The 13,192-nt window shown below is 44.7% G+C and overlaps 2 protein-coding genes across 2 annotated transcripts; one reads left to right on the top strand and one right to left on the bottom strand.

Annotated features, from left to right (window-relative positions):
- The first annotated feature begins 3,294 nt into the window (after positions 1-3,294).
- LOC112898527 (succinate dehydrogenase subunit 6, mitochondrial) lies at positions 3,295-6,145 on the top strand. Its single transcript, XM_025966865.1, has 4 exons — positions 3,295-3,555; positions 3,649-3,751; positions 3,886-4,029; positions 5,865-6,145. The coding sequence occupies exons 1-4, from the start codon at positions 3,391-3,393 to the stop codon at positions 5,876-5,878; spliced, it is 426 nt and encodes a 141-aa protein (XP_025822650.1). The 5' UTR covers positions 3,295-3,390; the 3' UTR covers positions 5,879-6,145.
- A 593-nt stretch (positions 6,146-6,738) lies between these two features.
- On the bottom strand, positions 6,739-9,191 carry LOC112897091 (MADS-box transcription factor 26). The gene is made up of 7 exons (XM_025965287.1): positions 8,626-9,191; positions 8,429-8,513; positions 7,889-7,950; positions 7,422-7,524; positions 7,305-7,346; positions 7,181-7,222; positions 6,739-7,079 (listed from the first exon to the last, which is right to left on the bottom strand). Exons 1-7 carry the CDS (start codon positions 8,805-8,807, stop codon positions 6,918-6,920), a joined length of 678 nt encoding a protein of 225 aa, XP_025821072.1. The 5' UTR covers positions 8,808-9,191; the 3' UTR covers positions 6,739-6,917.
- Positions 9,192-13,192: the final 4,001 nt, after the last annotated feature.

Here is a 13,192-nt window from a genome sequence, read left to right as displayed (position 1 = left end):
AAGATTTGAGTTCTCTTTGTATAGAGTTGATTTTCCGTGTTGGTGTCTAGGTTTAGGTCTCTTTGGTACAGTGTGGGTTTAAGGTCCATCTTTAGAAGTGGTATCATGTTACTTTGGTCCGCTTCTCGAAAGTAGGTGACAGATTAGGAGCATCAATTTCTCAGTATGACTACATTGAAAAGCTACCCTTAACATTAGAGAATCATGTTAGCGTGTGTCTTCCATCTGATAAAAACTGGAATAACCAAAATATAATCTGCATCATTGCTAAAATAATGTCAGTTATCAGTTCACTATCTCAAATTCCTGTAACGGGATTGATATGCTAGAATCTTTTGCTTATAAAAAGCTTTATTTGAGATAGCAACTCTGTATACATTTCTTGTCTATATTTAAAGCACTGGATCATGTTATAAAAAAAATTACTGGAATCAACCTAGTAATAGTTTCATCTCATTTGTCTTAGGCGTAATATAGTGACACAACTAATTTACTAGATTATCGGTCTACGCAGACTGTCGGTACACACAGATAGGGGTACCTCCTACTAGTGTGTCCAGTCTGAGGGGTGCGAGGTTATCCGTAACCTCGCACTAAGCCTTTGGGTGACAGGGCGTACGGCCCGGGCCTGACAACTGGAGGCACGCCCCGGACCTCCCCCCACGCTCTAGCAGGTCCGGCGCCTCCATATGCCCGCGAGGACAAGGTGCTCAGGAACAGCTATTGCGGACCCGGACCACCGCGGGGTGGTCTTGCGCCCCTACTGTGGAAGCCGGACCTCTAGGGGGCCTAAGCGCCTGGGCCAGCCAGGGGGCCCGGACCTCTCTTCCCACCAGGGAGGAGGTCCGGTGCCGCCACGTGCCCTTGGGGAAGCGGCACTAAACCAGCACCGCCACGTGTCTGGTGGCAGCCAGCCTTCTACGGGAAGCCAACCCAACTACCGCATTAAATGCGGGTGGTTGGGGTGCGCGTGCCCGAGACAGGGTATGGTCTGCCCACTGATACGTTGGGTAGGTATGCTGACACCACGATAAGCTCGCCAGTTACCGAGGCGGCGCGTCGCATCACCGCACCGCGTGCGCGGACGAGGGGCGTGTAGTCACATTACAGTGCCGCGCGCGTAAGCGAAGGGTTATTATGACCTGCTACAGGAAGGCCACGGCGTGCGCTGCTAGAGTGCGCAGAGGCTGCAGCACGGCTGGTCAACATAGCCCCTTCGCCTGTCAGCGGGAACTGACCCTACAGTGACAGCACGTCTCCAACTACGCATGTCACTGGCAGCGGACCCTGTGCTAGCGAGACGGCACATGACCGTACCTTGGTAGAGGATACGCACGGGGGCTGAAGAGGAAGATTTCCGAATCTGTGGCATTTAAGGCTCCAATGTGCACGTTATTTAATATGTTACCGGGTCCACCTGTCGGGACCCTGCTCAGTGTACGCGCTCCCCTTGAGCCTATAAAAGGGAGAGTACGCATGTTAGAACACAAGTTTAGACACACACACCACTGGTTTCACAAACTCACAAGCTTGCTAGAAGCTCTCTCAAGTGCTCTCTCAAGTTCCACTAGTTCACACACAAGGAAGTTGACACTCACGTAGAATCAGTTATTCCTCACCAAAACAGGCAATACATCTCACAGTGGATGTAGGGTTTTACGCTCCAGCGGCCTGAACCACTCTAAACTCTTGTGTGCTTTCCGTGTTCATACGCCTCTTGATCTAGCATTCCTTGACTTCCCCCAAAATCATCCTAAACTAGGATTAGGCGGGTGCACTCCGCCACCCGGCTGGAGAAATCCTCCGACATAGACGGTGAAAAATGATTAATAATATAAAATAATATTACTGTAAACAATATGCTAAAGAATTTAAATACTGCAAAACTAGAGTACTGGAAAGTATTTATCTCTACAACTTTTACCTGGAAAAACTACAGCAAAACCATCAGCCTTTTCAATCAATTCATCAACTAGCATTACACAATAATTGACTGATCCACCATGGAGTGATCCCCGAATTTCATTACTTCACACAACAAAATTACATAGTTTCAGGGTTCAGCTAGTATTTAAGCAGGAAAAAACAAAACAACACCCCAAGTTTTGTTACGGTAGCCACCAGATGTTGCCACAGAGGGGCCAGCAAACCATCCACCTGAACAGTAAAAAAAACTGAACACACCAGCTAAGGAAAACAGCAACTCCAGCACCCCACCAGAGCCCCTTTTCAGATTAGACAAAACACCGCCGAGAAAAATTTCAACTAACCCTTATCCTGTACGTTAGAATATGTAGAATTATCTGCAAGAAGGATAGCAGAACCTGCACTTCTTTAGTTCTAACTTCTAGGCATCATCCAACGATAGGTTGATCTGGCGGCTCCGCATCGTAGCCGTTCAGCTTGGTGTCAGCAGAGCCCCCCATTCTTGTGGTGTGGTCCTTGATCTTCTCGGCTCAGGACCACAGCAAGTTGATGTCGCGCTCGTCGATGGGGGTCTTCAGTGAGGCCTAGGAGGATGCCGGCGGAAATGATGCGGAGGAAGCAGCTGGTGATTGCGAGCGCCTTGACGTGGACATGGTTCAGCAGCGTCCAACAGTTCTTAAGATCTTCGTAGTGGAGTACTCCAGGAGTGTCGTGCTGTTGCCAAGATGAAGATACACATTGCCGACCTTGCACGGACTGCTAGTAGCCTCGAGGGCGGCCTGCATTGCCTGCTCGAGGGAGGTGACGCGGATGGTGGGCACGACCATCTTCCCGGCCCTCTTCTTCTTGGACCTGTGGCGCGGCTGCGGAGGCCGGGCTACGACAACGCCACCGCGATCCTCCTCCTCCTCATCGCCATCATCTTCCTCTTCCTCCTCCTTACACTTATCCACATCCAACTCAGATGCTAGCTTGCATCAGGTGGATTAGAAAAAAATGAAATACTTTTTTCGATTATACGGTACAACTTAGACACTCACAACGCACGCGCACTCACCCCCGTTAACGCAGGTACGCAAACCCTACTCCTACGAGCATCTTCGAAGACTGAGCCGATAAATTCTCGAGATTGACAAAGTCATCTCAGATATCTCACTATCAACGAAAATATCGACTACTACTGGAAGCACGACGCGGTTAAATTAAAAAAAAATCAATCACGCATGCTCCCGTAACCATGGCCTTTCGAAAGAAACAAAAAATGCTACGGGTATGCGCGCATACTTGATCACGCTCCGTGGTGGGCCCCGTCCGTCATTCGAGCCCGGCCCATGCAAGCCCATTTATCATCGTCGTCTCCTGGAATGTGTGGAATCCACACCAACCGGCAACCGCAAGCCACCACACCACCTCCCCGCCGTCGAAAGGAATCGAGGGGATCAGCGGACCGGCGGCGGCGCGGCGATGGGGATCGGGGAGCACTTCGAGGGCGTCAAGCAGCACTGGGCGCGCAACTTCGCCTTCCTCGACTACTTCAAGAAGGTCTACGGCCGCGCCGAGCCCCTCCCCAAGTGGTCCGACGCCGACGTCGAGGAGTTCATCGCCTCCGACCCGGTCTACGGGCCCCAGGTCGGCGATCCGATCCGCTCGCTCGTCCCCCCACCCCTCTCTATCCTCGCCGCCTCTCGCCTCTCCCTCTGACCACAGAAGCGGTTCCTGCAGCTCAAGGCCCTGCGGGAGTCGAGGAAGTTCGCGCTCGCCGGGGCCCTCGCCGGCGCCGCCCACCTCGGCGGCGTCGCGTTCAAGTACTCCAAGGCGCCGCACGGTACGATGGGGTGTACATGCTTTCGCCGCTGTGGTTGCGAGGGTTTCCAGAATCCAGATCGATCGTGACCTCTGTTTCGTTGCTGCTGCTGATCGACGATTTTTTTTTTTGTCTCTGATTGTGATTGCCTGCAGGCGTCGTGCTGGCGACCGGGTTCGGGGCGATCACTGGCGCCGTGCTGGGATCCGAGGTGGCGGAGCACTGGTACCAGCTCTACAAGATGGACAAGCAGGGGGCCAACCTCAGGTTCATCTACTGGTGGGAGGATAAGGTTTCAGGTCTGTTCCTTGTGCTGTCTTGTCCCCCCTTGCTTCATATGATGATCCAGTTCCTATCCGTCACATGCTTATACTTCTGTTTGAGTCCTAATGTGCGATCGTGGTATGTATATTGCCTGAGCTAATTGCAGTGTTGATGTACCGGCTTTGGTTGTGTTAGTTCCAGCCTGATTAACAGATGGTTGAGTGTACTTGACCAATGGTATTGTTTATTAACTCAGTTTTGCAATTGTGGCATGCATACTGCCGTAGGAGTTACGATGTTGAAATAGTGGATGTGGTTGTGTCAGTCTCAGCGTGAGTAATGCATGTCTATTTGTACTTTACCAACCGTGACATCTACTTATGTATTAAGCTACTTTGGAATTTTTCATTAGCCTCTGTAGGACATTGCAAATTATAAATGGTAGTTCTGGTTTTGTCTATGTAGAAGTTACGGTTCTGAATTAGCACTGCCGAGTTTATTGAATTACGTTGTGTCCCAAGTACAAACTATTGCTCATTGATTGCTTTCTGTAAAAAATTTAGGTTAGTATGATTGTTTTCTGGAAAAACTTATTGCTCATTCGAGAAATTTCTTATTTCTTTTTCTGAGACCTACAAAATTTAGGTTAGTATAATACTAATAGAACTGCTTTATGTTCATGTCATAGTATGCATCTGAAAGCAATCTTTAGTCTTTACACCTCAGATCCATCACCACTAGTGTAAATGGTTTGGAGGAGGGAACCCACTTTTCTATGCATCTGAGACGGAAATCAACACCTAACTCAGAAGTGCCTCTGGAGATATCTGATTAATAATAGAGGGATTTTCAAGCTAGCTCATGAAACCAAACAGTTCAGCCGTAGGTTCATCTACATCTTCTTAACCTAGCTAAATACTAACAAAGATTCCTTTCTTGAAACACTTTCCATTTAATTTTGTGTGCAAACTGTAGATTACTATAACATATAGTGCTGCTTTATATTTATGTCAGGGTGTATTTTAGATTAATTAACACTGTTTTTGTGAGTTAAAGAATGATGGCTTCCATGTATTCTTGACTTATCTCTCTCCAGTTATCTCATGAGTACCAGAGCCAGTCTTCTGGTCAAGAGAAACATTTGCAGAGGAGGATGGGTATGCAAATTCTGTGAGGCACTAAGAAAGCATGATGTTCAAATACCAAAGAACGCTTTGTGCAGTGCAAATTGTTAGATAGATATCCTCAGGATCAGTGACAGAGCTAGGAATAGGATAGGGAGATTAGGTGGGCCAGGTAAGTTTGTTCATATACCGAATTACTTAATTTCTTCTCATTCTAAAGGGTCTCAATAGAAACAAATGGATCATGAGTGGGGCCATGGGCCCATGGCCGCTGCCAGTCACGTCCCTGCTCAGTATCTAGTTCCAAGTAACAAGTCTTGTGCTCACTTACTGCATACATAATTGCCATGACTCGCGACTACAATATGGTTATGATACATTTTCATGTGAACTTAGAATATTAGAGTATATGCAGTTGTAAGTTTCAGCATGAGGTTACTCACAAGCGATCGACGTCAATCAACTGGACGATTTTATTACTCTAGTTTTGCAGGTTTCTATTAGCTTTTGTAGAACATTTTACCTAGCGATTCTGGTTTTGGCCTTATTAGACACGATTGTCAATTAAAACTGTTAAAAATCTTGAAAGTATAGGACGGAGCTGTGTTAGTTTCAGCATGATTGTACTTATAAATGCAGTTTGTTGCAATAGGCTGTCTGCTTGCACTTTTTCCTTGTGGTTTTCTTCTACAGCATCGGAGAGTCCTTATTTGTTCTAACCCTCCATTTCTTCCTTCTGTGAACAGGTCAGAAGAGCTGAACCACATTGTGGATGCGTATGTGAGCATACCAGCTTGACAAAACAGTGATATTCTGTGGAATTTGTAGTTTTTGCTTCCTAGTTTTTTTTCCAATAAGGTGCGTATTGGTTGTGGAAACCAACTGGACAATGTACTTTACTCTCTATCATGAGAGATGTTTATCCTTAGCACCCTACAATCCTTATGCTCGCTCTGGTGTGAACATTAACCCGATCTCTTTGAAGGCATGTTTTCTTGAATGATTAGTTTGCAGCTAGTAATTACAATTGATCTCAGATAAACAAAAAAGTCGCACGCTGCATTTAAAACCATTTAGCCTTCCTGTATGTATACAAGGTGGCCCTTGGTCTTGGGGACGGAAGTTATGATGTCCATTTCTGAAAATGCAGTTCCTTCTATCCTAGTGGATGATTATGATTCATATTATTATTCAAATGCTTGGAAGCAAACTAGAAAGCCATGTTCTTGCCTGATGATAAGAATTGCCCGTTCTTGGGTAGAAGATCCATCGTTAACTACTGGATTTTGGCCCATTTACTGACCCTAAGTTTAGTCTGTTCATTCTACTTTTAAAGTTCTGCTAAAATTATAGCTGCTGTACCAAATTAGAAGCAATAGGGATATGCTGATGACTCAGCAGAGTACATGATAGTGTTAGTGACTTCCTGGCATGGTTTCTATTGCCTGGCTTTTTCTTTATACATGTCACTTTCTCTCACCATTGTGTGTAAATTGAGATCATGTGTACATAATTCTGTCCAATTGTGCACACCACATGCTCTGCCAGTATTGCAAAGATGAGAATGAAACACAAATTAAGTGAAATAACACATCAGAGCTCCTCAAAAGTTCTTTAGGGGAAGTAAAGAACCACAATGTATGACAATACAATACAATACCAGGGCACTCCTGAGGGACCATGGCCTATATAGCTTAAGTTACACCAAAGTAGCAGAACAAACCATTACACAAGCATTATTGATTGTATTATTACAGAGTAGTAATCAACAGAAGGGGACCCTCAGGGTGTTATTACCGTTAGAAGGAATAGCCCATCTCTGAGCCCCTACAATTAGAGTAGCCACTCAGTATAGTCAGTGGGTTAGTGATCTCTTCTATCAGTGGGACTGTACTAAAATGCCCATTCTGCTGATCTGCTACCGTCATGCCTACGTCGAGCAAACCACTCTGTTCTACTATCTGCAATGCAACGTCACATTCATACCATCAGCTTCCACCATAAATGGCACAAGATCTGAAGGAAGTTTGTGGGTCAGATTCGACTGACTAACAATCGGTACCTTTTCCTGGAGAATTTCGTTAGCAGCTTTCAACATTCCTTCCTGCATGAACAGAGATACTTTTTAGTGAGTCAGAATGTTGCATCGGGTGTTTATAGAATCATGTAAAGAGTTTTGGACATGCCTTGCTTTTCAGTGCTTGGATCTCTTGAATCATTATCTGCATCTGCTTGACAAGAAGGTTTCATCAATGTCTGAAATGCTATTTCTTTAAGAAATTTCGGGAGTTTTTGTGAATTACCTTTGCGGAGCGGATGTTGTACATCCATATCTCCAAGTACCTCTCTAGGGCATTCAGCTCTTCAACAGTCATATGTTCATTTGCCCTGTTACCGTAGATGTACCTGCCAAAGTGTTCCTTTTCTTGTCAGAATAAATGGCAGAGTTCGAAGTGCGAGGATGTAAGCAACCTCTGTTGTTTCCTCTTTTCTTTTCAAAAGAAATCCTGTTTTGAGATGGCAGTTCAGTTTTTCAAGTGAAGAGCTTGGTGTTAAGTGTAAGGGCAAAAGTCGCATGGTTTTGAAGCTCCTGTCTCTTCCGTTGGAAATGTTTTGGGTTGCTTGGTTGGTTTGGTACTTGAGTGATGCTACGTATAGAACAAAAAAGCATGGGCTGTAACCCGTGTCACAAGATCCAGCGTTTGTGCTGGAAACTGACCTGTAGGTTTTCTACAAACTGTAAGGCAAAGATGTGTGTGAGAGTAATTACCTCAGGCCCTTCTGGAGCAGATTGATTTCTTGTTGCAGCACCATAGTCTCCTGTTTTGGGTCCTGGGTCACATACATGGCCAAGCTTTTAGGCAACAGGGAGGGCGCAGAGGAAAGTTGCAGCCTGAAGTACGGTTGCTACAGAGGTGTGCAAAGAGGATGCCTGGTGCCCAGCATCCAGCAGTTGAGTGAGACAGGAAGACGGTTTGCGTTGGCGAGCAGTTTTAAACTGTGTTAAAATTTCATAGATGTGGTGATGGCAACAAACTTTTCGCCTCACTACTTCATATAACAGTTCATCTTCTGTTATAATGCATGAGAAATTCAGCCACTAGCAATCTAATAATAATATCCTAGCAGCTCATGGTATGCAGGGTGAAAACTAGCACTAGTGGGCTGCTACAGTGAAAAATGCTGCCTATATTCAACCGAAGAATTCAGGAATGAGCATAGAACATGATGCTAAAGTTTTCTCTAGTCTGAGAGCAAAAGTTGGGGAAAAGCAGAACATGATGCCGGCAAGTTGGGAGTGAGAGCTAACCATTCTGTGTCCGCTGCCGCCGTCACCCGGCAGGGCCGCTTCCCCACTGGCAGTCTTGTACCTCTCGATCAGTTCTTCCATGGTCCTGTCGAGCCAGTTCATCAGCACAGTACTGATCATGGCAGCTGCACAGAGAGAGAGAGAGAGAGAGAGAGAGAGAGAGAGAGATGGATGGATGGGGCGCCATATATATATACCCGGTGGTCGCGAGGTCGTAGAGCTTGCCGTGCGCGGAGAAGATGATGATGCCGATGTGGGCGTCGCAGAGGACGGAGAGCTCCCGGGCCTTCTTGAGCAGCCCGGCGCGGCGCTTGCAGAAGGTCACCTGCCGGTGCACCGGGTTCTCGATGCGCCGCAGCTGCACCTTGCCCCTCGCCATGGACGACGGATGGATGGATTGATTGGTAGGATCGTCACCGGGTACCAGCAGCAGCTTCTTGCTTCTTGGTTCTTGGTCTTCGTCTTCCTCCCACAACCTCCCACTAGTTTGGACTAGCTTCGAGGTTGCGAGGGTCCCTTTGCGCTTTCCCTCTCTTGCCCCTCCCTCTCTCTTGCTCACCACATGCCTGCCCACCGCTGCATCTTATATACTGCTGCCCAGGCCTTGCCAACCTGCAGCTTCTCTCTCTACTCTCTCTCTCTCATGGAATGATGGAGGAATAAGTTTCGTTTGGATTGGTCGGGACGATGCACATACGCATCTCTTGCTTTACACCTGTTGCCATTTAACGTTTGGTTTCTTTGGCTCGTGCACTCATGCCCCATGTCTTTTGCGTTGCACGGGCGCCATGCTCCGATCCTTCTGCGGCTGTCTCTAGCACACCTGTGGGTTGTGGCACGCGTGGATTCATAGCAGAATTGTTCTAGTCAAGGCAAGGCAGATGGAGAATAGTTGAAGTCAAGATGCGTGGCAACTCTGCCAGGTCTGGTCCCTGCTAGAATTTCGGTCTGGAATAGATTTGCAACTTTGTATGGCCTGATCGATGTTGATCTGGTTCTTGATGATAACCGAACCAGTTGATCATGCATGGCATCAACTCTGATTCCTTGAGTATATGGTAGTCAAAACACAGTGATGCATCTCTTTGAACAAGATTGTTAGACTGGCCAGCTGCTCTGTCTGGTCGACTTGCAGCTCCAGGAAATCTCTTTCGCAGTTTTATTTTGATGATCTAGCTCTACAGAAGCCGGCTCTTTCTGAATTCCGCTGGCCTTTTTTGCGCCACTAGGGTTTTGGTGGCTAATGGCGCTACGAATTCCCTCCTCCTCTTGCTTTACGACTATATGTCTTGTTAGAAAGATGGCTAGCTTTGCTAGGGTTCATCGAAAACAGGATGCCCAGCAATTTGGTGTCACGTCAACAACCCTTGCTTTCACTCTCTTTTGTTGGACGGGGCATCTCTACCCAACAATTTGCAGTGCCCAGAAGGATTCCCTGCCCATTTTCGATTTAAAACCCCAGCCTTCTCAGTGCTCTCTCTTTGGAAGAATTTGCATCTCCATCGCCTCTGCAAAATTTTCTCCGGGCCCACAGAAAATTGGCTCTACTAGAGAGAGTGGGCTCAAGAATACATGGGAGCGGGAGCCAGCAACTTTTTTTTTCTCTTGAGAACTTGGAGCCTGCATTATGTGAAAAGAGATTGTCTTGTTCATGAAAACGATGTTTCCTCGTCTAAAATACATCCTGACATGAACATAAAGCAGATATATAGGTTATAATAACTCACAATTTGCGCGAAAGATAAATGACAAGTGTTTCCAGAAAGGCATCTTTGCTAGAATTTAGGTGTCCTAAGGAGATGTGGATGAATCTGGGTTTCAACTTTTAATTGTTTCGATTTTCATGAGCCAACTTGAGAAGCACATAGTCTTTAAGATGAATCAGATATCACAAAAGGTGCTTCTGAATTTCGTGCAGGTTTCAGTTTCAGGTACACAGAAGACTGGTTTCGCTTCCTCTTCCATTCATAACAGTAGCTAATTGATCTGATGTGCAGATACTAAATATTGAGTTCAAAAACATACATTGTAACGTGAACGTAAAGTAGTTCTAAATGCTATACCAATCTTCAATCTGTACTTCTCACCGAAAAAATATATAATTGACTCTAAAAAATTAATGCCAAGGGTTTAGCTGGGATGAGGAAATGTTGATGAGTCATCAGGAGTCACAAAAAGTGTATCAATGAATAATGTGCAGCTTTCAGTTTCTTTCTTCAGATACGCAGAAGACTAGGTTTTCTCCTTTACAAATAGCGATTAATTGATCTGATGTGTAGAGACCAGAGAGTCCCTAAAATTCACCAGAACTTATGGAAGCACACAGAAATCACAAGAAACCTGCATAAATCCAGATGTCAGTCCACATTCATCACCAAAATATGCTGCAGTCTGGAGAGGGTGCCACCTGGTGCCATTGCAGAAGTGGAGACAGCCCCTTGTGGGATGCTTCATAGTAATAGATGCTATCTAGCTAGTGCTTTGGGGCATAAAGCATGAACTTATTCCAATTGGCTTTTGCCTAATGGAAGGCAAAGCAACCCAAAGGGGAGTGAGTGAGTGCTCATTGGACATTCTTAAAAGAAACATTGTTGTCATCTCCCTGCATGTTTGGCCTGTGACACTCGAGACCTTTTAGATGCTCGCTGTTTTTCAATGCTCTCTATCCATCAGCATAGCACGTTCCTTCTGCAGCGAAAGATCTACAATGATCCTAGCTAGCCAAGGAAATGTTATTGTTCAAGCTTGTTCTTCTCCATAGTTCCTTGGCATTATTCGGTGGTTGTTGCAGGGTAAACTTAATAACTTGTTTATGTTAAAATACATAGCATCAAACAAGCTTATCTAATATGGTTCCAATGCATATATAACTGGAGTCACCAAGAGCAAGATTGTTTGGAGGAATATACTTGGATTATATTGAAGTAAAATGCATTTTGTCACGAATACGCAAGGTGGCTGAGATTGTAAAGTTGCAAAGCTACCTCCTGAAATAAAAGATTTTGCCTTTATATTTAGTAAATGATTCTCTCTTCCTTTTTTCTTTCAACAAATTAGTCAGTCAGGGAATATAGCATTGGCTGTCCATAAGCATAGTCCTCACTGTCAAGTATTAAAATCAGTCTTATTATATATGAAACTGCAACAGAGAATCAAGAGTGAACTCCAGCCAATCATATTATGTAACATCATCATATTAAAGCAGGCTGCAAATCTATTACATATATCCTCAAAGTAGAGTTCACGGCTTTACGGCTAAAGAATGCTGTTATATATATATATATATATATATATATATATATATATATATATATATATATATATATGTATGTATGTATATGTATGTATGTATGTATATTCTACCTTAGGTGAAAAAAGCTAGTTGTATCATATATTATATATCTCTGTTAATCATAACAACCGCATTAGTGCTCATTTCATAATTGAGATGCCTAGCTGCATGAATTAATCCATTTAACGAATTCCTCCAAGATTCTTATAGTTTGGAGGCTTCTAATATAATGGAGCATCTTATGAACCAATATCACAAAAAAAACTTGGAAACTTTCTCCCCTTTTTATTCTCACATTTGTAGCTATCACTCTTTGAGCTCAACAACCATTGGAGCTAGCTCCTACACAAAAATCTCTTTGCTCTGAAGAAGTCGCTGTTTGGTAATAAATCCATATCACTGATAAACACAACCTATGACCTCTTTCCTCTCTTTTTTTTCTTGAACTTCGATAGATATGACTTATCGAAACATACTGAAAATGCAATTACGGTGATCCTCTATACTACTCCCATTAAATTCTTGTACTACAGGTTCTTACTTGACCTTGTCAACTCTATATGTTTGCTGAACAAAGGCAAAGAATGGATGGATGAGCCGCAAGCACAGTAGATCAAAGCACACTAAAAATGTAAGCTTATCCTAGCCTATGCCTATTGCCTAGGCTAATCTCACTCGACAGATAGAAAACTTGCTATCATGTTAGCGGCGGCATGCTGAGCAATGTGACCGAGCACTTGCCCATGTCTGCCATGGTACACTGAACTTTGATTCTCTGTGCGTTATGAGGTACAAGAAGTGATAACAAGTACCCCTGCAAGAAGAAATTGCTGCCGCTGGAAAGAAACAAAGATGGCCGGCCTTTCCAAGATGCAAAGACGGCCAGCAGCAAGGCGTCCAGGACCACTCCCTTTGGCTCTGAATCTTGGAACACCAAAAGCAGCCAATGCAGAGCCTGTTAAGTTGCAGGGTCGGTAAGTACAATACAATACAAAGGGGCAAATCAAATAAAATCCCATCTTGTATATGCAGCATGCACAATCAGAGATGATTGGTAGATATGATCCCAACCTAGAGCTATATGGATGTAGTTTATTGGAGTCTTCCTGGTCCAACAAATGTGCACAACTAGATTTGTTCCTTTTTTATTGAAGAAAAAGGGAAAAAAAGATATGCTCTTGTGCGTTTTTGACTAGTATAAAGAGAAATGATGAACTGGATATAGTTTATGAGCATGAACAGGAGTTGCATTCCATTGCCTTCAGAATTTCATGTGTCCATTCTCTATTTTGGGCGAGGAATGAAGCTGCGGAATTAGTCTAACAAATGTCCAGCAGCAAACATGGTAAACTCCAGTTTTTACTTTTTACCATTCTCGTGCTCGACATGACTACAGGCATCAGACATTGTACCACAATGGATGTTGACATGAATTGGTAGCTGTGATGAGGCATTGGTAGATTTGATTCAAA

The sequence above is a fragment of the Panicum hallii genome, chromosome 6 (genome assembly GCF_002211085.1).
Source record: "Panicum hallii strain FIL2 chromosome 6, PHallii_v3.1, whole genome shotgun sequence".
Classification (NCBI taxonomy): Eukaryota; Viridiplantae; Streptophyta; class Magnoliopsida; order Poales; family Poaceae; genus Panicum; species Panicum hallii.
This window is presented reverse-complemented; position numbering and strand designations above follow the sequence as displayed.